The sequence below is a fragment of the Balaenoptera acutorostrata genome, chromosome 14 (assembly GCF_949987535.1).
Source record: "Balaenoptera acutorostrata chromosome 14, mBalAcu1.1, whole genome shotgun sequence".
NCBI classification, from domain to species: Eukaryota; Metazoa; Chordata; class Mammalia; order Artiodactyla; family Balaenopteridae; genus Balaenoptera; species Balaenoptera acutorostrata.
Window position 1 is genome coordinate 86,338,769 of NC_080077.1, and position 25,933 is coordinate 86,364,701.

The 25,933-nt window shown below is 38.6% G+C and overlaps 1 protein-coding gene across 4 annotated transcripts in view; it reads right to left on the reverse strand.

Moving 5' to 3' along the window:
• COL19A1 (collagen type XIX alpha 1 chain) overlaps window positions 1-25,933 on the reverse strand; it is a 379,271-nt gene that overhangs the window by 145,177 nt on the left and 208,161 nt on the right. For all 4 annotated transcript variants that reach the window (XM_057528157.1, XM_057528158.1, XM_057528156.1 and 1 more), the window contains one exon: window positions 15,469-15,522. In XM_057528157.1, the coding sequence (XP_057384140.1) occupies window positions 15,469-15,522 (54 nt within the window). The remainder of the gene's footprint in view (window positions 1-15,468; window positions 15,523-25,933) is intronic.

Here is a 25,933-nt window from a genome sequence, read left to right on the forward strand (position 1 = left end):
GAGTAAGAATGCAAAATAAACTGTCACTGGGGAGGAGATCAAGATGGCAGAGTAGGAAGACATAGAACTCACCTCCCCCGACAGACACATCAAAAATACATCTACATGTGGAATAATTCTCACTGAAAACTAACTGGAAACTGGCAAAAAGACTCCTGTACAACCAAGGCTGTGAGAAAGAGCCACACAGAATTGGTCAGGAATGGAAGAGAAGTGATCAGGTCGGGATCTGTGCCCGGAGGGGTGACACAGAAGAGGACGGGGATTACACAGCTGGAGACCCTCCCTGGGGAGTGAGTGGTGAGAGCTGTAGACCGACTGCCCCAGTCTTGGTGTCCCACGAAGGGGAGACAAGTCCCCTTGGCTGGCTGGAGGGCAGTGGGAAGCCCGGACTCTGCTCAGGAGGAGTGCATACATGCCTGCTTGCTCCCGAAGCAGGGTGCAGAGGGTGAATTGAAAACGCATGGGTGGCTGCCCAGTTTCCCATGACTGCCCCAGCTTGCATGCCCAGACAGAGCCAAGTGAAAGCTCCAGCCCCACGTGCTTCATGACACAGATCCACACCAGTGTGAGGGCTTGGCTGTGAGGCACAGAAGTGGCTCAGACCCGAAGCGACCTCTGAGTGGGACAGAGGCCACCATCATCAAGCACCTGCACCAGCAGGGCATCAGAAGTAGTCTGGGTCTCTGACCACGGGGGGACCACCAAAGACCCCACCACGACCCATGCTGAGTGCCCACCCCAGGCCCTCTTGCTCCAACACAGCTCCCCTCTGGGGTGGGGATGCCAGTGCTGGGGCGGGAGAGCACACACTTGAAGGGAACAGAGCCAACTCAGACCCAAACCTCAGGGCTTCTGCTCCAGCAACTTGAGACCGGACCCACCCCTGTAGGGCAGTGATGGCCACTGAGCAGAGTGGAAGCACAGGCTCAAACCTGGTTCTGGCTCCAGCCCCTCCAGCTCTAGTGCCTCCTGCTACCAATCTGATGGCTGTCAGCACACCCTCAGAAAAGACGTGACTTCTGTTCACATCAATCCAGCAATCCCGCCAAAGCCACAAAGTACATGCAGACTGTATAGGGACACTTCCACATAAGGGCATCCCTTCAAGACCACCATAGGTAACTGTTTCATCTAATTTCATAGAGACAGACAAAGTTAAGCAAAATGAGAAGATAGAGGAATTTGTCTCAATTGAATGAGGAAGAGAAGACCCCTAAAAAAAAGAAATAACGAAACAGAAATAAAATCTTACCAGATAAAGAATTCAAAGAATTAGTAGTAAAAATGCTAACTGAATTAGAGAAAATAAGGGGTGAACACAGTTAAAATTTTAACAAGGAACTAGAAAATATAATAAAGAATCAGACAGAAGCAAATAATTCAATAACTGAAATGAAAAACACACTAGAAGGAATGAATAGCAGATTAGGTGATATGGAAGAACACATAAGTGATCTAGAAGACAGAATAATGAACATCACCCAAATAGAAGAGCAAAAAGAAACACGAATTTTAAACAGAACAGTTTAAGAGAGCTATGGGACAATATCAAGCATACTAACATTCACATTATAGGGGTCCCAGAAGAAGAGAGAGAGGAAAGGGGGTCAAAAATATATTTGCTGACATGATAGCTGAAAACTTCCCAAAGCTGAAGAAGGAAAAGAGGCACAGGAAGCACAGAGAGGCCCCAACAAGATGAATCCAGAGACCCACACCAAGGCATATAATTAAAATGGCAAAAGTTAAAGATAAAGAGAATTTTAAAGGCAACAAGAAAGAAACAAAGAGTCACAGGGAACAACCATAAGGCTATCAGTTGATTTTTCTGCAGAAACTTTTCAGACAAGAAGGGAGTTTCATGATATATTTAAAGTTCTGAAACAGAAAAACCTACAATCTAGGATACCCTACCCAGCAAGGTTATTATTCAGTATTAAATGAGAGATAAAGAACTTCTCAGATGAGCAAAAAAACTAAAACAGTTCATCAATACTAAACTGACCCTACAAGAAATGTTAAAAGGTCTGCTCTAAGTGGAAAAGAAAAGACTACAACAAAAAGTGAGAATTTAGAAGAAAGGAAAAATCTCACTAGTAAAGACAAGTATATGGTAAAGGCTGTGGATCAACCACTTAAATAAACAAGTATGAAGATTAAAAGACAAAAATTGTAAAATCAACTGTAGCTAACAAACAGTTAAGGGATAGACATTAAGATGTAAAATATGACATAAAAAACACAAAACATGGGAAAGAGGAGTAAAAATGTCATTAGAACGTGTTTAAACTTAAATGTTTATCAGTTTAAAATAAGTAGATACAGTTATAGGTCAACATATGTGAACCACATGGTGACCACAAATCAAGACCCTACAACCTACAATTTCAAGATAGTCTATGGAATTATATAGTATAGGCAATATTTTAAAATACCTGAAATAGTAATCAGGGTAATTTTTGTAAAACGAACCTTTAGCAGTTTATTGCACAACTATATGCATGCAAACTGTCAGAATCAGAAGTGTGTCTACAGTCTTATCATTAAATTTTTTCATGCCTCCAAAAGTCCATTTTGCAAGCATGTTAATACTGGGTATGTTGTGGCATACGTTAAATAATGTTGATATATAAATTAATAAAGGAAAAAGCTTATAATTAAAAAAGAAAAGAAAAAGAAGCCACACCAGACCCATGCCCTGAGCCCTGCAGCCTGCACCCTGCGTCCTGTGTCAGGCCCAAGCCCCCCACCTGCCACCATCTCTTTGTCTGTACCCACCGCAGCTCTGGGGAGGCAAACCCCAGATCCCCAGAGCACCCGCTTTCCCACCCTCATGTCCTAACAAGGACCGGGATGGGGAGGAAGGTGCAAGGGAAACCCTCATCATCTCTACCCTGGGTGAGAAATCCTTTGAAACCAGCTAGGAGGAGCTGCCCACAGCTAAGTCAAGGGAGCATCCTCTCTGCCCTCCTTGCCCTCCGACCCTCCAGGGAAGACCCGGGGTGAGGAATCCCTGGGGAAAACACTGAAAGGCGCTGCCTACAGCAACTGAACTTTGGGAAGGACCATCCCTACTCTCCCTTTTCCTCCAGGGAAAGACAGGGTTAAAAATCCCACGAAACAAACAAACAAACAAAAGGGACCTACAATAGATACACAAAAACTAGAAAGAAAGGAACACAAGCATACCACTAAAGAAAATTATCAAACCACAAGAGAAAAAACTAAAAGAAGAAGAAAAGAACAGAGAGAACTACAAAAACAACGAGAAAACAAATAACAGAATGGCAATAAGTACATACCTATCAATAGGCACTTTAAATGTCAATGCACTAAATGATCCAGTAAAGTCATAGGGTGGCTGGTTAGATGAAAAACAAGACCCATCTATATGGTGCTTACAAGAGACTTACTTCAGAGGTAAAAACATACAGATTGAAAATGAGGTGATGGAAAAAGATATTTCATGAAAATGGAAATGACAAGAAAGTGAGGATAGCAATACTCATATCAGATAAAATAGACTTTAAAGCAAAGTCTATAACAAAAGACAATAAGGATATTATATAATGATAAATGGACCAATACAAGAAGAGGATATCACACTTGTTAATGTATAGGCAACCAAAACAGGAGCACTTAAATATATAAAGCAAATATTAACTGACATAAAGGGAGACATTGACAAAAATACAATAATAGTAGAGGACTTTAATACCCTACTTATATCAGTGGACAGATCATCCAGACAGAAAGTCAATAAGGCAGCCATGGTCCACAACAGACCAAATGGATTTATAGATATCTAGAGGACATCCCGTCCAAAAGCAGAAGAGTACACATTCTTCTCAAGTGCACATGAAACTTCTCTAGGATAGATCACATGCTAGGCTACAAAACAAATCTAAATACATTTAAAGGACAGAAATTATGACAAGCATATTTTTGTGACCACAATGGTGTGAAACTAGAAATCAATTACAGGAAGAAAAATTGGAGAAGCACAAACAAGTGGAGACTAAACAACATGCTACTAAGAAAAACCAGTGGGTCTATGAAGAAATCAAAAAGGAAATCAGAAAATACCTCAAGGCAAATGAAAATGGAAACACAACACTCCAAAATCTATGGGATGAAATACAGGCCTACCTCAAGAAATAAGAAACGCCTCAAATAAACAACCTAATCCACCATCTAAAGGAATTAGAAAAAGAAGAACAAACTTCTTCCCAAAGTCAGAAGAAGGATGGAAATAATAAAGATCAAACAGGAAATAAATAAAATAGAGACCAACAATCAATAGAAAAGATCTAAGAGACCAAGAGCTGTTTTTTTTTCTTTTAAAATAAGCAAAATTAATAAAACTTTAACAAGCCTCATCAAAAAGAAAGAGAGAAGACTCAAATAAATGAAATAAGAAATAAAAGAAGAGAAATAACAACTGATATCATAGAGACACAAAAAATCTTGAGAATACTACAAACAGTTATGTGCCAACAAATTGGTCAACCTAGAAGAAATGGACAAATTTCTAGAAACATATAACCTTCAAAGACTGAATAAGGAAGAAATAGACAATGTGAACAGACTGATCACTAGTAGTGAGATTGAATTTGTAATACAAAAATCTCCCAGCAAGCAGAAGTCCAGGACTGGATGGCTTCACATGGGAATTCTACCAAACATACAAAGAAGAGCTAATACCTACCTTTCTCCAACTATTGCAAAAAACTGAAGAGGAGGGAACACTCCCAGATTCATTCTATGAGCCCACCATTACTCTGATATCAAAACCAGACAAAGACACTACAAAAAAAGAAAATAACATGCCAATATCTGTGATGACTATAGATGCAAAAATCCTGAACAAAATATTAGCAAACCAATTCCACAATATATAAAAAGAATCACTATGAATACTATACACTATGCTCAAGTGTGATTTATTCTAAGGGAGCAAGGATAGTTCAATACCCACAAATCAATGTGATACACCACATTAACAAACTGAAGAATAAAAATCACACGTTGGTTTCAATAGATGCAGGAAAAGGTACCAAGAAATGGAAAGATATTCCATGTTCTTTAACTGGAAGAATTAATATTGTTTAAATGTCCATACTACCCAAAACAATCTACAGATTTAATGTGATCCCTATCAAAATATCAAAATTGTGACATTTTCCACAGAATTAGAACAAATAATCCTAAACTTTATATGGACCCACAAAAGACCCCTAATTGACAAAGCAATTTTGAGGAAAAAGAACAAAGCTGGAGGTACCACACTCCCTGACTTCACACTCTACTATAAAGCGACAGTCATCAAAACAGTATGGTACTGGCACAAAAACAAACACATAGATCAATGGAACAGAATAGAGAGCCCAGAAATAAACCCCACACACTTATGGTCAATTAATCAATGACAATGGAGGCAAGACTATGCAATGGATAAAAGACTGTCTTTCCAATAAGTGTTGCTGGGAAAACTGGACAGCTACATGTAAGAGAATGACATCAGAACATTTTCTCATACCATATACAAAATTAAGCTCAAAATGTTATTAAAGACCTAAATGTAAGCCTGGAGAGCATAAAACTTCTGGAAGAGAACAGCAGAATACTCTTTTGACATAAATTATAGCAATATTTTTTGGATCTATCTCCTAAGGCAAAGGAAACAAAAGCAAAAATAAACAAATTGGACCTAATTAAACTTAAAAGCTTTTGCACATCAAATAAAACCATCGACAAAACAAAAAGACAACCTACTGAATGGGAAAAAATATTTGCAAATGATATGACCGATAAGGGGTTAATATCCAAAATATAAATACAGCTCATACAACTAAATATCAAAAAAATCCAAACAACTCAATTAAAAAACGGGCAGAAGACCTGAATAGATATTTTTCTAAACAAGGCATATGGATGGCCAACAGGCACATGAAAAGATGCTCAACATTATAGTCACTGGAGAAATGCAAATCAAATAAATATCACCTCACACCTGTGAGAATAGCTATCATCTAAAAGATCACAAATAATAAATGTTGGTGAGGATGTGGAGAAAAGGGAGCCCTTGTACACTGTTGGTGGAAATGTAGATTGATGCAGCCACTGTGGAAAACAGTATGGAGGTTCCTCAAAAACCAAAAATAGAACTACCATGTGATCCTACAATTCCATTCCTGGGTATACATCCAAAGAAAATGAAAACACTAATTTGAAGAGATACATGCACCCCAATGTTCATAGCAGCATTATCTACAATAATCGAGATATGGAAGCAACCTAAGTGTCCATCAACAGATGAATAGATAAAGAAGGTGTGGTATATATATATACATTGGAATTACCGAGGAATAAAAATGAATGAAATTCTGCCATTTGCAGCAACATAGATGGGCCTAGAGATTATTATGCTTAGTGAAATAAGTCGGACGGAGAAAGACAAATATTGTATGTTACCACTCATATGTGGAATCTAAAAAATAAAACAAACGAACGAATATAACAAAACAGAAATAGACTCACAGGTATAGAGAACAAACTAGTGGTTACCAGTGGGGAGAGGGATGTAGGCACCACAAGACTGGGGTAGGGGATTAAGGGATACAAACTATAATGTATAAAATAATAAGCAACAAGGATATGTTGTACAGCACAGGGGAATATAGCCATATTTTGTAATAACTTAAATGGAGTACAATCTATAAAAATATCAAATCACTATATCGTACACCTGAAACTGATATAATATTGTAAATCAACTACACTTCAATTAAAAAAAAAAACCAACATATGATTATATCATAGAAATTATACCACAGTATACTTTTCTCACTAAGTGGTTAATTTAACTCAGTGTTTTCTCAATTATGTAATATTGACCTTTTATAAGTGTTATTTTTAATAGTCTTATAGATAAACTGTGGATAACTAGATAATCCTAAATGATAAGTGAGTTTCTAGAAAGAAAGCCAAATAAAGGCAAAGCTGGCAATATCAGGTACTGAAAAAACAGTAACAGTTCCCCAAAGTCAGGTACAGTACTCTGCATACAGGAGTCAGGTATGGAGATTTGATGATTTCTGTCCTCTGAGTCTCATGTTGGTTTTGCACATTCATGAAAGGCACTGGGGGAAAGCAGCATAGCTCTCTGGACCTGAACATGGTACACACTTTCCCAGTTTCCCATCTAAATGGCAGATGGTGCTAAAGATGGATGGTATCTCTCCGAAACTCTCTAATCCTTAAGAAGAAATCCTCAGGAAATATCACAGGAAGTAAGTGGAAAAAGATGTCATCTGAGTGCCAGGGAGTTTAAGACGTGCAATAAACACAAACCACTAGTTACAGAATGCAAAACCTCTAAGTTGCTATTTACAACATCTGTGTTTACATATTTATACATGGAGCCCAAGCAAAAAAGATGCTTTCCCTCCATATTTATGTTCTACATGGGACCAGGGTTAAAACTATTATTTAAAATAATGTGTTGACTTTTTTCTCTTAGCAATACTAATCCTTGGTACAAGGATACCAGGCATTGATTTGGGGACTGAGCAGAATTATGGATACACTCACTATGCATTCTAAAGGGCACTGTTGGTTTCAACACATAAAGATAAGAAGACAATCTTACATTCTCCTCTCACCTTAATGTGCAACTAACCAAATTACTTCCTGAAACTGAAAGTTCATCATTATCCATTCTTTATAAGTCTCCTCTCCCATGTTCAAGCACATGTAAAATAGTGGAATTACAACTACAGAAAATCATAGTGGTTTCTACCAGGCCCTGAACTCACTTCATTGAAACTCTGAGGTCATTCTACAGCTCTGAAGTCAGCACCCTCCAAGTAAGAAGAGATGCTTGTTTTTACCACACTGTGAAGCAGTTCTGACCTGCTTTACTGGCTTTGTGTGTGTTCTATTTAAGCTGCCACTGGTCATGGTGAGGCCATAATGGCATAATTTCACTTGAAAAATACGTCAAGCCCCATAAAAACAATTCAGCTTAAGGAAAATTTTACTTGGATGAGTCCTGTGGTGTGTGTTGATTTCACAGAAGCAGTGATTTTGACGTCCTTTTCCCTAAGGAGATGGATGTAACTCACTAATTATGAGAACATAATTTATGTTACTTGTGTTGCTTTAGGTAATGCATATAAACCAGCTCAGAAACAAACAAGCCAAAAGAAGAACAAGTTGTTTTTCCATGAATGCCTTAGTGAATTTATACATGATCAGCACAAATTTGTTCACAAAACAAACACTAAGGTCTTAGGTACTCCACAATGAGGACACTCATCTCTGCTTCTTCAAGGAAAATGACTTAATCTACTCAACATTTCCAAACTTGTTAATATACTTAAGTTTATTGTGAAATTGGATAAACATTGGGCTTCATAAAGCTTCTGGGGCATTAGAACATGAGCATGGGCATCCAGATAAAGTAAGAATTCAAGTAACAGTTAAATAAAATGAGTTCAACGGAGTGGTAGTTAAAGCAGTCATTTTACTTTCAGTACTTTTTCTTGACCAATTAGACATTCTCTTTAATCAAGTCCTAATACTCTGAGTTCACATACTTACTTTCCCGTCTGCACACAGCTTCAGATCAGCAGGCTGCAGGTGAGAATCATGACAACAGCTAACCCCTACCTGGCACGCTCCTTACAACAACTCTGCCAGGTAGGTAGGGGTTATTAGAATCTCCATCTTCTAAGTGAGGAAACTGAGGGGCGGAGAGGCTGAGGAACTTGCCCAAGATCACAAAGCTAAGAGGTGGTGAGGCTGGGGTTTAAATCCAGGTGATCTGAATTGCCTCCATATTATCCCCTATGTTGCTTACACACTGAGAAGCCAGCAGACACATGGCCTGCCCTGTCCTCTGTGCCTTTGCAGGACTGACCATCAGACTCCCCCCTCGTGAAGGAAATATGACTCAGTTCCTTTGCCATCAAGTCTGGGCTGGTGCAGAAGGACACACCCTGATGGGACACACCCTAAGTAGGGTGAGTTCTCCATGCTGTTTAGGACACAAGGAACCCTGACCCCAGACGCAGGCTTCAGGGTGGCTTGGAGCAAGCACTTCGAGGGAGAGTAAAAAAAGTAGAATCTGCACAAAAATGTTAAAAGGAGGCAATTAAATGGATGGCTGCTTGGAAGGAATAAAAATGAAAAAAAAAAGGACAAGCACAGGCAGAGAAGCTAAACTGACATAGCAGCACTATTTACAATAGCCAGTACATGGAAGCAACCTAAATATTCATCAGCAGACGAATGGATAAAGAAGATGTGGCACATATATACAATGGAATATTACTCAGCCATAAAAAGGAATGAAATTGCGTCATTTGTAGAGACGTGAATGGACCTAGAGAGTGTCATACACAGTGAAGTAAGTCAGAAAGAGAAAGACAAGTATTGTATTTAAAGGCATACATGTGGTATCTAGAAAAATGGTATACATGAACTTATTTGCAAAGCAGAAATAAAGACACAGACATAGAGAGAAAATGTACGGATACCAAGGGGGAGGTGGGAGGAATTGGGAGATCGGGATTGACACATATACGCTATTGATACTATGTATAAAATAGATAACTAATGATAACATACTGTATAGCACAGGGAACTCTACTTAATGCACTGTGGTGACCTAAATGGGAAGGAAATCCAAAAAGGAGGGGATATATGTATATGTATAGCTGATTCATTTTGCTGTACAGTAGAAACTAACACAACATTGTAAAGCAACTATACTCCAATAAAAATTAATTAAAATAAAAGACACGGGGTGGCTTGTAAGGCATTTAAAACATAAAATTTCTATTCAGGATCAAAATTAGGGTCCAGCAACAAAGAATGCAAGAGTGTGGTGTCATCTTGGTCCAGCCGAACAAACTTCTGTTCGGGGCAGTCACTAGCTGATTCACCAATAAATGTTCTTTCAGAGACCCAGAGGGACTTTAACAAAAGGCCCTGAGATTGTTCAGACATGCACTTTAATGTGACTATAAAGGAGAAATCCAAGGTTACATTAAAATGATACTTATTTTTTATGTTTTGGGTATTAGGGATATTAGGAAATCCTATAAGGAATCTACATCTTCGAGGGGATTTTTATAAATGCCAGTTCTTTTGAGATGTTTCATGTAAACTTCCACGAACATGGTCAGCCGTCTGAAATACTCCACTTTTCATTAAGACACCTTCTTGGGCTCACATCCAATTCCCGTCCTTCTCTTTCTCCCAGATTCCCCATTGCTGCCTCTCCTTCCTCACAATTCACCCCTAATTCCCTCACATCTTTTCTTGCAATTTTTTGTTTCTAATGCTCTCCCATTTATTTATTCAACTAAAACTTCTCTCTCAGCTGGTACCAATTCCAGCCACCTCTCCTTTTATCCAGTATCTCTCCCCAAAATTTGTTCCAAATTTTAATGCTGTTGAACCCTCCATGCATCTTGAAATGCTCTTCTGTTGACTTCCTGGCCCTGCAGTGTCCCGGTCCCCCTCCTGGTCCTCCTCTGCCATCATGGGCTGGACATCCTCTTGGTGTCCAGGCAGGTGGTCCCCATGCTGCTTTCCCTTACTGCTCCCTGACACAATCTCACCTGCGGCTCAGGGTCAATATTCAACATTAGCTGAATTTTTTAAATTGTGTTAATCTATAAAGGATGTGAGATCCCAAAATATGCCAGCCAAATGTTTCACTTGTAGGACTTCCAAAAGATAACAAATGGAAAAAACAATGGCATATAAGAGATTCAAATAAGAAATAAGGAGGTTAAGAAAAAAAAAAAGGCCACAAATCTCAGATATATATCACCACAAAACATTGTTATGGCTAACAGCAGCTTTTAAGTACAAGAAGCATACTACTACTATGTTTTATTAAATGAACACTTATCTAAAATTTAGTAGCTTACAAGACAATAAAGAGAATAAAGTCAACTAATGAAAATTTCAAACAGAATTTTGGTGTGGTACTTGGGAAAAAATAATGTTTTTATCGTGCTTATAGAAAACTCTACACAAAGGGTTAAAGAGAAAAATTTTTTATATTTATATTTATTTAAGCCTTAATACAAGAACAGTGGTATTATTAGTAGTATTATTAACATTTTCTATAATGTTTGGTACGCTTACATGTGACAATTAAGTTTGAAACTCACTGTAATTGAGAGATATTAGTAGAATACAGGCTAGCCTTTATTTAATCATTGAGGAAAACCAACAAATCAATGATTTCTTCTACTTTCCTTAAAGACATTATGCCTAGGAGTAAGGTGCATAAACTTGCACATATTTTATATTTCATTTCAATAAACTTAGTGATAGTCAATTCATTCCTGATCAAACACATGTAATCAAAATATGAGTTTTCTTGACAATGGGTCAATAGAAAAGAATTTTAAATTCCTAGATTTTTCTGTTGTTTTCTATTGCAAAGTTCAGTGAAATGAAAAGTTACAGGTCTTAGCTTTCAGTGTGTGTGTGTATGTCTGTGTGTATGCACACACACACATGCATATACATGTATATTTGCATGTCCAAAAGAGCTGAGTGCTGCCTAACTCTTGAGCAGAGAAGAAATGGTGGCACTAAGATGGGTCTAAATGTAAATATGTAAGAATGCTTTTTCCTTTAATCTGCTTCACTTTTAAGTAACTGAAAAAGCAGAATAAATCTCTGAGTACAGTTGGAAATAATCATTTGTAAATGTGTATAACATAAATAATACCTGATCTAAATGCTCTCCTCTATAAATATGGCATTTGTGAAAGAGCAGTAGTAATAATGATAAACCTTGCCTAACATTATCTACAAAATTCTATTACATTCCTTAGTTTCTGACACTGTTACTCGTTGATAAGTTAGAATAAAAGTAATATAAAATTATCTGAACTATACATATTTATAAATGGAGTAAATTTGCATAATATAGCGGTTGAACTTTACAATTTGAATACGTTCCTCCAAAATTATCATGAAGACTACATAAGTTTAATTTATTCTTTAATTCACCTTCTTCTGAAATGTAAGCTTCACTAGGGTACAATTTCAATTTGAAGCATTACTATTTTCAAAGAGCCTCATCTGAATAGTCTTCATTTCATCTAGTCTGACAAAGACTCTCATAATTATCTTACAAGCCAAATTAAGAAATGTGGGTTGGAAGGAGGGAGAGTTCGAATGTATTTGTACATGACTTGTATCATGTCACACGAATATCAATGGTAGACAAGATGGAGCTTTGCTGGTGTTACTCAGAGTTTTCAGGCCCTTTTCTGCTCAGGATTTATTAGTGATATGAATGAAGACTCAGCGGGTAGGCTTATCAAAATTTAAGGTGATGTAAATCTGGGAGCTATTTCACTGGAAAAAAACACAATAGAATGGTATTAGAAACTAAAATCCAGAAGATGAAATTTAACTATCACAAGGGTCAATTCCTACTCTGTGATAAAGAAAGGCAACTGCACAATCACAGGATGGATGAAGATCTGACTGGGAAGAAGTTTTCATTAAAATAAAGGAGGAGGCACCTTGAATTGACCACATGTCAGTACAAGTCAGAAGTACAAGTTCCTTGTATGCTTAAAATTTCTTAAGGGAGACGATCTCATGTTAAATGTTCTTACCACACAAAATTAAAAAAAAAAAAAAGCTCTGCCACAGGGGGAAGAAATCAGACATACTGCCTAGCTTCACCCACCTGACTCCATAATTTCCATCTCAAACCACCTAGGGTTTTTTTTTGGAGCTGAAATTAAAAATCTATTTATCATTGTACTTTACTGAGTTATTGTTGACAATTAAAATTTTATATATTTAAGGTATACAACTTGATCTGATATACTTACGCATTGTGAAAGTCACCACAATCAAGCTAATTAACATATCCATCCCCTCACAAATAGTTACTTTTTTTGTAGTGGAAACACTTAAGATCTACCCTTTTAGCCAATTTCAAGTATACAACACAATATTAACTACAGTCTCATTGTTGTACATTAAGTCCCCAGAACTTATCCATCTTGTATAACTAAAAATCGTATCCCTTGACTGACATCTTCTCTTACCCCCTTCTCTACCCAGCCTCCAGTAACCACCAGTCTACTTACTCTCTGTTTCTATGGATTTTACATTCTCAGATTCCACATGCAAAGGCGTATTTGTATTTCTGTGTCTGGCTTCTTTCGTGTAGCATAAAGTCCTCCAGGTTCCTCCATGTTATCGCAAGTGGCAAGATCTCCTTCTTTATTAAGGCTGAATAATATTCGACTGTGTGTGTGTGTGTGTGTGTGTGTGTGTGTGTGTGTGTGTGTGTGTATGTGTGTGTGTGTGTGTGTGTGTGTAATCACATTTTCTTTATCCATTCATCTGTCAATAGACCTTTAGGTTGTTTCCATATCATGGGAGTATGCATATCTCTTCGAAATACTGATTTCCTCCCTTTAGATATACACCCAGAAGTGGGATTGCTGGGTCGTAAGGTAGTTCTATTTTTACTTTTTTGGAGGAGCCTCCATACTCTTTTCCACACTGGCTGTACCAGTTTACATTCCCACCAACAGTGCACGAGGGTTCCCTATTCCCCACACCCTGGCCAACACTTAGTGTCTCTTGTCTTTCTGATACTAGCCATTCTAGCTGGTGTGAGGTGATAGCTCACTGTGGTTTTGATTTGCATTTCCTTGATGATTAGCTACCTTTTCATATACCTGTTGTCCATGTGTATGTCTTCTTTTGAGAAGTGTCTATTCAGGTCCTTTGCCCATTTTTAAATGGGGTTATTGGTTTTTTTTGCTATTGAGTTGCATGAGTTCCTTACATATTTTGGATATTAACTAGGGAGTATAATTTATCACTCAGTTTCCAGGAAGGGGTAGTTACTAGAAGGAAAATGTTCCCTGGATGCTGCAGACAGAAATTAATTCAGAAACATGGTCCTAGATACAACAGACATCTTGGTCATTACTGTGAGAAAATAGAATAAGAAGCTTGGAAATTAACTTCACATGATCATTTCGTCTAGTCCTCTGCCCCCAGTGGGTGAAAACGCTTAAGGCAGCCTCAAAAACACAGATCTAGGGAAGTAATCGTCTATGTTTCCCCAAGACTATTTAAAACATTGATCACGTGGATTAATGAACACTTGGATAGAGAGGGGCTGGAAAGGTAAAAGGGGAAACTATAATTGTACACATAGGTGTTGAGACTAGAACCCAAATGTGACTATTTTGTAAATACTTTTAAAATATCAGCATAGTCCACTTACTAGCAAAGTGTTTGAACTCAGTTTTCTCTGTGAGGGCTATCGTAGAACCTACTTCAGAGAGCTATTGTGAGAAATAAATGAAATATGAATCATTTAGCACATGTAGGTAGCTGATAAATGTTAGCTATTATTCACAAGATTTTCCCTTTTATTTTCTTAGCCATCAAAACTTATTAAGCCTTTTTTTGTTCACTGAAATAGCCACTGGGAATAAAAACTGGACATAGAAATGTTCTAACTGAGAAAACTTAGACATCATCTAGTCTAGTGGGCAGAACTGGGAATAATAAATTTAAATGACTGAAAAGAGATTTGGGGTCAATAGACTGGGACAGTAAAAAAGAACACGGGATCCAAAGCCAGAAGCCCCAAATTCAAGTCCTGGCTCGACTTTTTAGTAGTTCTATGACTTTAGGCAAGTCATCTACACTCTGTGAGTCACACAACTCTCATCCCTAAGGTAACAAAAGTTCAAAATACTCTTCATATAAGAAAGCACACATACAATGTTTGGAGACTTAACACGATTTGAAAACAGCTAATAACAACTAGCGACAAGAATGGGGTGCCCCCTTGCAGAAAGTGTTCATGCAGAGCCGACCAATGATCTGTCACTGCAGGGGTTCCTTTTAGGGGGAGCCAGTAAGCCTAACTGCCCTGGAAGGTGATTGCTATCCTCCCACGGCAAGTACAAAGTACCCACATACTACATATTTTATCTCAAAGGCAGGAAAGTAACTACAAAGAGTCACGGATGTCAGCGATTTAATTTGGCTAAAGAATGTAGTTGATATCCACAGTCTTTACAGAATTCATGAACAGGCTAGAACTCCACAAATATAACCCATCGAACTTAACTCTGCAAAGATGAGCTTAACTCAAAAACCCCAAAACAGGACCAACGTGCTCCAGATCAAATTACGGTTAATTCATTTCACCCAAATTATATCTCCACATTTGTGCTGCCGATCTGGAAACTATATAGAATTTTCTGGATTGTAAAAGCGCTGTCAAAATCTCAAATCTCAAATTTCGGCTTTCAGGTAGTTGATATTCTCCTCGTGCCCATCTGCTTGCTGTATTTTGATTTTATTTTTATAAGTGTTCAGAAATAAGTAACCCCTGAGTTAGTAATGCATGCCAGTTGTTCTGTGTTTACTTACCCTCTGACCCTCTTTTCCAGGTGGACCTTGGGGGCCTTGGATCCCCAGGGAGCCCTAGGAGGAAAAAGAACACATATTAATTGATTGTTTCAAGTATACCTGCTTTGCAGAGAATGTTGTGAAAATTAATACCTATTTTATTGATTATAGAAAACTTTTAAAGTGATTCGAACTCTTCCAAGCCTAGGCTACCTAATACATTAATAATGATGAACTGTCCTTCGACTGGTTTATCTTTGGAGTTAACACCAGAAAAGAAAAAAAAGGTGATTCGTAACCACGTGTGAGGGGCAGTGTTCACCCCCAGTGGCGACTCCCATATGATTGGAACCATGTTTTATCAAACTGCCATCAATAAATGGTAACAATATTTGCAGGCAGAAAGAAATGCTGCTTCATATATTTAAACTCTATATATGCAATGGCATTTTTGGTTGAGAGTGGCTCTGTGACTATCTGCTGAGAAAACACCTAGTTATGACGTTGGCTTCAACATTCATCTACTCCTAACATTTAATTTTTAGCATCATAGACATTATTTAATACTTACCCATAACATTGTCAAGTGGTAGAAAAAATAACCTTTTTTTTTTTTTCAATTATACAAAAGGCCCAGGAAATCCCAGGTGCACGAATCTTAAAGTCAGTCTCCTGGTTCTCACAGACAGTTACTATTACACAGGAATTCTCACTCAGCATGAAAATCAAAATGATGACACTGCTGATTTTAAAGTCTCCGGCATTGACTGCTAGTTGTTACCTCTCTGAAAGCTTCTTAGTCTCCCCTGCTGCTTCCTCCTTCCCTATTCAACCTTTCAGTGTGAGGGTTTAGGCCTGTTTCTTCCCAGTCTATACTCTCCCACCATGGTCTCATGTACCATGAACTTTGGATTCTCCAGGCCAATGATGCCAAGATTTATAACTCAGTTTATCTCTGAGTTGCAGGTCCACACATCCAACTGCCTGCCTGACACGCCCACTCTGCTCTCTCACCAGCACTTGAATTTAGCACAGTGACACCACATCTAGGACCCTCCCACCAAAACCGGGTCCTCTTCCAGCACCCCCCAACTCCGTAAACCCACGCACCATCCTGCTAGGGCTCCTGCCAGGAATCTATAACTAGTCCTCCATGCCTGCCTCTCTCACTTCTCTTTCACATCCAGTCCCCAAGTCCAATTGCTGTAGCTCCACAGTAGATTTGGATCCATCTATTATCTCCCTTCATCCTTCAGCTCCATCACCCTTCTTGCTTGCTCATCTATGAGAGTCTCCTTGGTGACACTAGACATGGCCCCCTCCATCCTACACAGCACAGCCAAACCTGAAAACCCAGCCTGACCTCCTCCGGTTGTCCACGTGAAGAGATGAATGCCTTGTTTCATCAGTCGTAGGGTGCCTTGTACTTGTTCTTTAAAGTACTTATCATAAGTCTATTTAAAAGATTATTCAGGTAATGATTCACTAGGCTCTAAGGACAACAGGTAGAATCAGTGTCTTATTCAACACTAGATGCCTGTTAATGTCTGAGTGAAAAAAAAATCATAATGGGAAATCAATTCACTGTAAAAAAAAAAAAAAAGCTTTTTGGTAAAGCCAGTACTGTTCAAAGGGTTTTAAAAATATGTATGGCTCAAGATGGTGGAAGAGTAAGACGTGGAGATCACCTTCCGCCCCACAGATACATCAGAACTACATCTACATGTGGAACAACTCCTACAGAACACCTCCTGAACGCTGGCAGAAGACGGCAGACCTCCCAAAAGTCAAGAAGCTACCCACGTACCTGCGTAGGGCAGAAGAAAAAAGAAAAAACAGAGACAAAAGAATAGGAACGGGACCTGCACCAGTGGGAGGGAGATGTGAAGGAGGAAAGGTTTCCACACACTAGGAAGCCCCTTCGCGGGCGGAGAGAGCGGGTGGAGGAGGGGGGAAGCTTCTGAGCCACGGAGGAGAGTGCAGCCACGGGGGTGCAGAGGGCAAAGCAGAGAGATACCAGCCCGAGAGGCTTGTCTGCTCACCCGCCGGGGCGGGCGGGGGCTGGGAGCTGAGGCTCGGGCTTCGGTCGGATCCCAGGGAGAGGACTGGGGTTGGCGGCGTGGACACAGCCTGAAGGGACTAGCGCACCACAGCTAGCTGGGAGGGAGTACGGGGAAACGTCAGGAGCTGCCGAAGAGGCAAGAGACTTTTACTTCCCTCTTTGTTTCCTGGGGCGTGAGGAGAGGAGATTAAGACCGCCGCTTAAAGGAGCTCCAGAGATGGGCGTGAGCCGCGGCTATCAGCGCGGACCCCAGAGACGGGCATGAGACGCTAAGGCTGCTGCTGCCACCACCAAGAAGCCTGTGTGCGAGCACAGGTCACTCTCCACACCGCCCCTCCTGGGAGCCTGTGCAACCCGCCATGGCCAGGCTCCCGTGATTCGGGGACAACTTCCCCGGGAGAACGCACGGCGCGCCTCGGGCTGCTGCAACGTCACGACGCCTCTGCCGCTGCAGGCTCGCCCCGCATCCGTACCCCTCCCTCCCCCCGTCCTGAGGGAGCCAGAGCCCCCAAAGCAGCTGCTCCTTTAACCCTGTCCTGTCTGAGCAAAGGACAGACGCCCTCAGGCAACCTACATGCAGAGGCGGGTCCAGATACAAAGCTGAACTCTGGGAGCTGTGTGAACAAAGAAGAGAAAGGGAAATTTCTCCCAGCAGCCTCAGGAGCAGCGGATTAAATCTCCACAATCAACTTGATGTACCTGCATCTGTGGAATACCTGAACAGACAACGAATCATCCCAAATTGAGGCGGTGGACTTTGGGAGCAATGATACATATATTTTTTTCCCTTTTTCTATTTTTGTGATTGTGTATGCATATGCTTCTGTGTGTGATTTTGTCTGTATAGCTTTGCTTTTACCATTTGTCCTAGGGTTCTGTCTGTCCCTTTGTTTTTGTTTTTTTTTAGTATACTTATTAGCGCTTGTTATCATAGGTGGATTTGTCTTTTGGTTTGGTTGCACTCTTTTTTCTTTTTTTATTACTTAAAATTTTTTTTAATAATTATTTTTTATTTTCTATTTCAATAAATATTTTGTTTTATTTTATTTTCTTCTTTCTTTCTTTTTTTTCTCCCTTTTATTCTGAGCCGTGTGGATGACAAGCTCTTGGTACTTCAGCCAGGCATCAGGGCTGTGCCTCTGAGGTTGGAGAGCCAAGTTGAGGACATTGGTCCACAAGAGACCTCCCAGCTCCACGTAATATCAAATGGCAAAAATCTCCCAGAGCTCTCCATCTCAACGCCAAGACCCAGCTCCACTCAACGACCACCAAGCTCCAGTGCTGGACACCCTATGCCAAACAACTAGCAAGACAGGAACACAACCCCACTGATTAGCACAGAGGCTGCCAAAAATCATAATAAGGTCACAGACACCCCAAAACACACCACCAGACATGGACCTGCCCACCAGAAGACAAGATCCAGCCTCATCCACCAGAACACAGGCACTAGTCCCCTCCACCAGGAAGCCTACACAACTCACTGAACCATTCTTAGCCACTGGGGGCAGACACCAAAAACAACGGGAACTATGAACCTGCAGCCTGCGAAAAGGAGACCCCAAAAACAGTAAGTTAAGCAAAATGAGAAGACAGAGAAACACACACCAGATGAAGAAGCAAGGTAAAAACTCACCAGACCTAACAAATGAAGAGGAAATAGGCAGTCTATCTGAAAAAGTATTCAGAATAATGATAGTAAAGATGATGCAAAATCTTGGAAATAGAATGGAGAAAATAAAAGAAACATTTAACAAGGACCTAGGAGAAAGAAAGAGCAAACAAACAGTGATGAACAACCAATAAATGAAATTAAAAATTCTCTAGAAGGGGTCAACAGCAGAATAACTGAGGCAGAAGAACAGATAAGTGACCTGCAAGATAAAATAGTGAAAATAACCACTGCAGAGCAGAATAAAGAAAAAAAATGAAAAGAATTGAGGACAGTCTCAGAGACCTCTGGGACAACATTAAATGCACAAACATTCGAATTATAGGGGTCCTAGAAGAATAAAAGAAAAAGAAAGGGACTGAGAAAATATTTGAAGAGATTATGGTTGAAAACTTCCCTAATATGGAAAAGGAAATAGTTAATCAAGTTCAGGAAGCACAGAAAGTCCCATACAGGATAAATCCAAGGAGAAACACGCCAAGACACATATTAGACAAACTATCAAAAATTAAATACAAAGAAAAAATATTAAAAGCAGCAAGGGAAAAACAACAAATAACATACAAGGGACTCCCCATAAGGTTAACAGCTGATTTTTCAGCAGAAACTCTGCAAGCCAGAAGGGAGTGGCAGGACATATTTAAAGTGATGAAGGCGAAAAACCTATAACCAAGATTACTCTACACAGCAAGGATCTCATTCAGATGTGACGGAGAAATTAAAACCTTTATAGACAAGCAAAAGCTAAGAGAATTCAGCACCACCAAACCACCTTTACAACAAATGCTAAAGGAACTTCTCTAGGCAGGAAACACAAGAGAAGGAAAAGACCTACAATAACAAACCCAAAACAATTAAGAAGATGGTCATAGGAACATACATATCGATAATTACCTTAAATGTAAATGGATTAAATGCTCCCACCAAAAGACATAAACTGGCTGAATGGATACAAAAACAAGACCCGTATATATGCTGTCTACAAGACACCCACTTCAGACCTAGGGACACATACAGACTGAAAGTAAGGGGATGGAAAAAGATATTCCATGCAAATGGAAATCAAAAGAAAGCTGGAGTAGCAATTCTCATATCAGACAAAATAGACGTTAAAACAAAGACTATTACAAGAGACAAAGAAGGACACTACATAATGATCAAGGGATCAATCCAAGAAGAAGATATAACAATTGTAAATATTTATGGACCCAACACAGGAGCACCTTAATACGTAAGGCAAATGCTAACAGCCATAAAGGGGAAATTGACAGTGACACCATCATAGTAGGGGACTTTAACACCCCACTTTCACCAATGGACAGATCATCCAAAATGAAAATAAATAAGGAAACACAAGCTTTAAATGACACATTAAACAAGATAGACTTGGTATTTATAGGACATTCCATCCAAAAACAACAGAATACACTTTCTTCTCAAGTGCTCATGGAACATTCTCCAGGATAGATCATATCTTGGATCACAAATCAAGCCTTGGTAAATCTAAGAAAATTGAAATTATACCAAGTATCTTTTCCAATCACAACACTATGAGACTAGATATCAATTACAGGAAAAAATCTGTAAAAAATACAAACACATGGAAGCTAAACAATAAACTACTTACTAACCAAGAGATCACTGAAGAAATCAAAGAGGAAATCAAAAAATACCTAGAAACAAATGACAATGAAAACACGATGACTCAAAACCTGTGGGATGCAGCAAAAGAAGTTCTAAGAGGGAAGTTTATAGCAATACAATACTACCTTAAGAAACAAGAAACATCTCAAATAAACAACCTAACCTTACATCTAAAGCAGTTAGAGAAAGAAGAACAAAAAAACCCCAAAGTTACCAGAAGGAAAGAAATCATAAAGATCACATCAGAAATAAATGAAAAAGAAATGAAGGAAACGATAGCAAAGGTCAATAAAACTAAAAATTGGTTCTTTGAGAAGATAAACAAAATTGATAAACCACTAGCCAGATTCATCAAGAAAAAAAGGAAGAAGACTCAAATCCATAGAATTAGAAATGAAAAAGGAGAAGTGACAAGTGACACTGCAGAAATACAAAGGATCATAGGAGATTACTACAAGCAACTATATGCCAATAAATTGGACAACCTGAAAGAAATGAACAAATTCTTAGAAATGCACAACCTTCTGAGACTGAACCAGGAAGAAATAGAAAATATGAACAGAACAATTACAAGCACTGAAATTGAAACTGTGATTAAAAATCTTCCAACAAACAAAAGCCCAGGACCAGATGGCTTCACAGGCGAATTCTATCAAACATTTAGAGAAGAGCTAACACTTATCCTTCTCAAACTCTTCCAAAACATAGCAGAGGCAGGAACACTCCCAAACTCCTTCTACGAGGCCACCATCACCCTGATACCAAAACCAGACAAAGATAGTACAAGAAAAGAAAATTACAGGCCAATATCACTGATGAACATAGATGCAAAAATCCTCAACAAAATACTAGTAAACAGAATCCAACAGCACATTAAAAGGATCATACACCATGATCAAGTGGAGTTTACCCCAGGAGTGCAAGGATTCTTCAATATACGCAAATCAATCAATGTGATACACCATATTAACAAATTGAAGGAGAGAAACCATATGATCATCTCAATAGATGCAGAGAAAGCTTTCGACAAAATTCAACACCCATTTATGATAAAAACCCTCCTGAAACTAGGCACAGAGGGAACTTACCTCAACATAATAACGGTCATATATGACAAACCCACAGCCAACATCGTTCTCAATGGTGAAAAACTGAAACCATTTCTTCTAACATCAGGAACAAGACAAGGTTGTCCATTCTCACCACTATTATTCAACATAGTTTTGGAAGCTTTAGCAACAGCAATCAGAGAAGAAAAAGAAATAAAAGGAATCCAAATCGGAAAAGAAGAAGTAAAGCTGTCACTGTTTGCAGAAGACATGATACTATACATAGAGAATCCTAAAGATGCCACCAGAAAACTACTAGAGCAAATCAATGAATTTGGTAAAGTAGCAGGATACAAAATTAATGCACAGAAATCTCTTGCATTCCTATACACTAATGATGAAAAATCTGAAAGTGAAACTAAGAAAACACTCCCATTTACCACTGCAACAAAAAGAATAAAACATCTAGGAATAAACCTACCTAAGGAGACAAAAGACCTGTATGCAGAAAATTATAAGACACTGAGGAGAGAAATTAAAGATGATACAAATAGGTGGAGAAATATACCATGTTTCTGGATTGGAAGAATCAACATTGTGAAAATGACTATACTACCCAAAGCAATCTGCAGATTCAATGCAATCCCTATCAAACTACCACTGGCATTTTTCACAGAACTAGAACAAAAAATCTGAAATTTGTATGGAAACACAAAAGACCCCGAACAGCCAAAGCAATCTTGAGAAAGAAAAACGGAGCTGGAGCAATCAGGCTCCTGGACTTTGGACTATACTACAAAGCTACAGTAATCAAGACAGTATGGTACTGGCACAAAAACAGAAATATAGATCAATGGGACAGGATAGAAAGCCCAGAGATAAACCCACGCACATATGGTCACCTTATCTTTGATAAGGGAGGTAAGAATATACAGTGGAGAAGAGGCAGCCTCTTCAGTAAGTGGTGCTGGGAAAACGGGACAGCTACATGTAAAAGAATGAAATCAGAACACTCCCTAACACCATACACAAAAATAAACTCAAAATGGATTAAAGACCTAAATGTAAGGCAGACACTATTAAACTCTTAGAGGAAAACATAGGCACTCCATGACATAAATCACAGCAAGATCCTTTTTGACCCACCTCCTAGAGAAATGGAAATAAAAACAAAAATAAACAAATGGGACCTAATGAAACTTAAAAACTTTTGCACAGCAAAGGAAACCATAAACAAGACGAAAAGACAACCCTCAGAAGGGGAGAAAATATTTGCAAATGAAGCAACTGGCAAAGGATTAATCTCCAAAATTTACAAGCAGCTCATGCAGCTCAATATCAAAAAACAAACAACCCAATCCAAAAATGGGCAGAAGACCTAAATAGACATTTCTCCAAAGAATATACACAGATTGCCAACAAACACATGAAAGAATGCTCAACATCATTTATCATTAGGGAAATGCAAATCAGAACTACAATGAGATATCATCTCACACCCGTCAGAATGGCCATCATCAAAAAATGTAGAAACAATAAATGCTAGAGAGGGTGTGGAGAAAAGGGAACACTCTTGCACTTTTGGTTGGAATGTAAATTGATACAGCCACTCTGGAGAACAGTATGGAGGTTCCTTAAAAAACTAAAAATAGAACTACCATACGACCCAGCAATCCCACTACTGGGCATATACCCTGAGAAAACCATAATTCAAAAAGAGTCATGTACCACAATGTTCATTGCAGCTCTATTTACCATAGTCAGGACATGGAATCAACCTAAGTGTCCATCGACAGATGAATGGATAAAGAAGATGTGGCACATGTATACAATGGAATATTACTCAGCCATAAAAAGAAACGAAATGGAGGCATTTGTAGTGAGGTGGATAGACCTAGAGTCTGTCCTACAGTATGAATTAAGTCAGAAAGAGAAAAACAAATACTGTATGCTAACACATATATATGGAATCTAAAAAAAAAAAAGTCATGAACAACCTAGGGGCAAGACAGTAATAAAGACGCAGACCTACTAGAGACTTGAGGATATGGGGAGGGGGAAGGGTAAGCTGGGACAAAGTGAGAGAGTGGCATGGACATATATACACTACCAAATGTAAAATAGATAGCTAGTGGGAAGTAGCCGCATAACACAGGGAGATCAGCTCGGTGCTTTGTGACCACCTAGAGGGGTGGGATAGGGAGGATGGGAGGGAGGGAGACGCAAGAGGGAAGAGATATGGGGATATATGTATATGTATAACTGATTCACTTTGTTATAAAGCAGAAACTAACACACCATTGTAAAGCAATTATACTCCAATAAAGATGTTAAAAAAACATGTATGGTTAACCTATTATATATTAAATGTCTTAAACTCTTTGGAATATGAGAAATCTATTCAAACATATCTGAATTCACCTTCATTCTAGGAGAAACATTCTTTTATTATCTAATTTTTAAAATTTAGGATTCATTTTTATAATGTGACTGTTTCCTTTAAAGTCATGACTACCTTTAAACTAAAACACCAGGTGTGCTTGTGATGACCTATAATTATTTATTATGTATACATTTTTTGGTGTTTTATAGAAACTGAATTTTCATAAATGTCATAACATTAAGTTCACCATCTAATTTTATTTAGAATAGATTAAAAGGTTATAGATATATTTTAATTTTTCACTCAGTTTTCCTTTGATTAATATTGTCAGAATTTAGTGTAAATTACTATAAGTAATTTTGAAAAAGCATTAGTACAAAACATCCTGGATGTATCACCCATCCTCAGTGTTCCCCAAATCTTTCTGAGTCTTTCTCCACAAAATATTCATAAAATATATGTATTTATTAATTTCTTTTACTTATTTTTGGAACACTTTAATGTTATAGGGGCATGTAGAACCTATGTTTTATTGATTTAAGCAGGAATAAAAACCAGGGAATGAAAAAGGTGATCAGTTATGTTTGTTTTTACCAAAAACACCTGGCAAATGGTATATAACCAAGGAAAGTTGGCTAATTAGGCCAACTTTAGGATGGTAAATTCCTAACGTGTATAAGAAAATCAAATTTTGAAATCCAAATACACCAAATATTAATTACAAGGTAATTACAGGGAGTTGTGTCATTTCTTACAAGATTGACACAATCTTGGCTCCAGATAAAACTCTTCCGCTTTACCCTTAGGAAACTATTTTCATTTCATGAATAGTCAAACTTATACGTAACATTTTTGATATCCATCCAAATGTTGACAGCTCTTTCAGTGTTTCTAATCATGACCTACTAAAACATACACACACCAAACATTCATCAAGGGAGTACAATTAATTCTGAGCCACATGTAATCAAAATTCCATTCCCTTTACTAGTTGGCGAAATTATATAGCAAAAGCCTACATAAGACGATAATATTAAACTTGATTTGGAATGTATTTCATGGATTCAAAAAAAATTTATGAGAACCTTTTGTGTGAAAAGTCCAAAAGTAAGATACGATACACTCACACACATAAACCCACTAATATGCCTCCTGTACGGTCATGATTCTGAATAATCCTCCCCCACCCCTTACCTTTGCTAAGTCGGGGACCCAGAAAGGAATCTGATGAAAAAGTGGGATTAGAGTCTGCCTGCCAATGCAGGCGACACGGGTTCGTGCCCCGGTCTGGGAGGATCCCACATGCCGCGGAGCGGCTAGGCCCCTGAGCCACAACTACTGAGCCTGCGCGTCTGGAGCCGGTGCTCCGCAACGGGAGAGGCCGCAACAGTGAGAGGCCCGCGCACCGCGATGAAGAGTGGCCCCCACTTGCCGCAACTGGAGAAAGCCCTTGCACAGAGACAAAGACCCAAAGCAGCCAAAAATAAATAAATAAATAAATAAATAAATTTAAAAAAAAAAGTGGGATTATTCTTAATCTCCAATGAATTATTCACTATTTGAATTATCCATGACCAGGTTTTAATCCTAGCTATATTACATTAATATTCAGAATATTTTTGATCTGACTTGATTGAATATTACTAGTTGACATTTACAAAGAACAATGATATCAA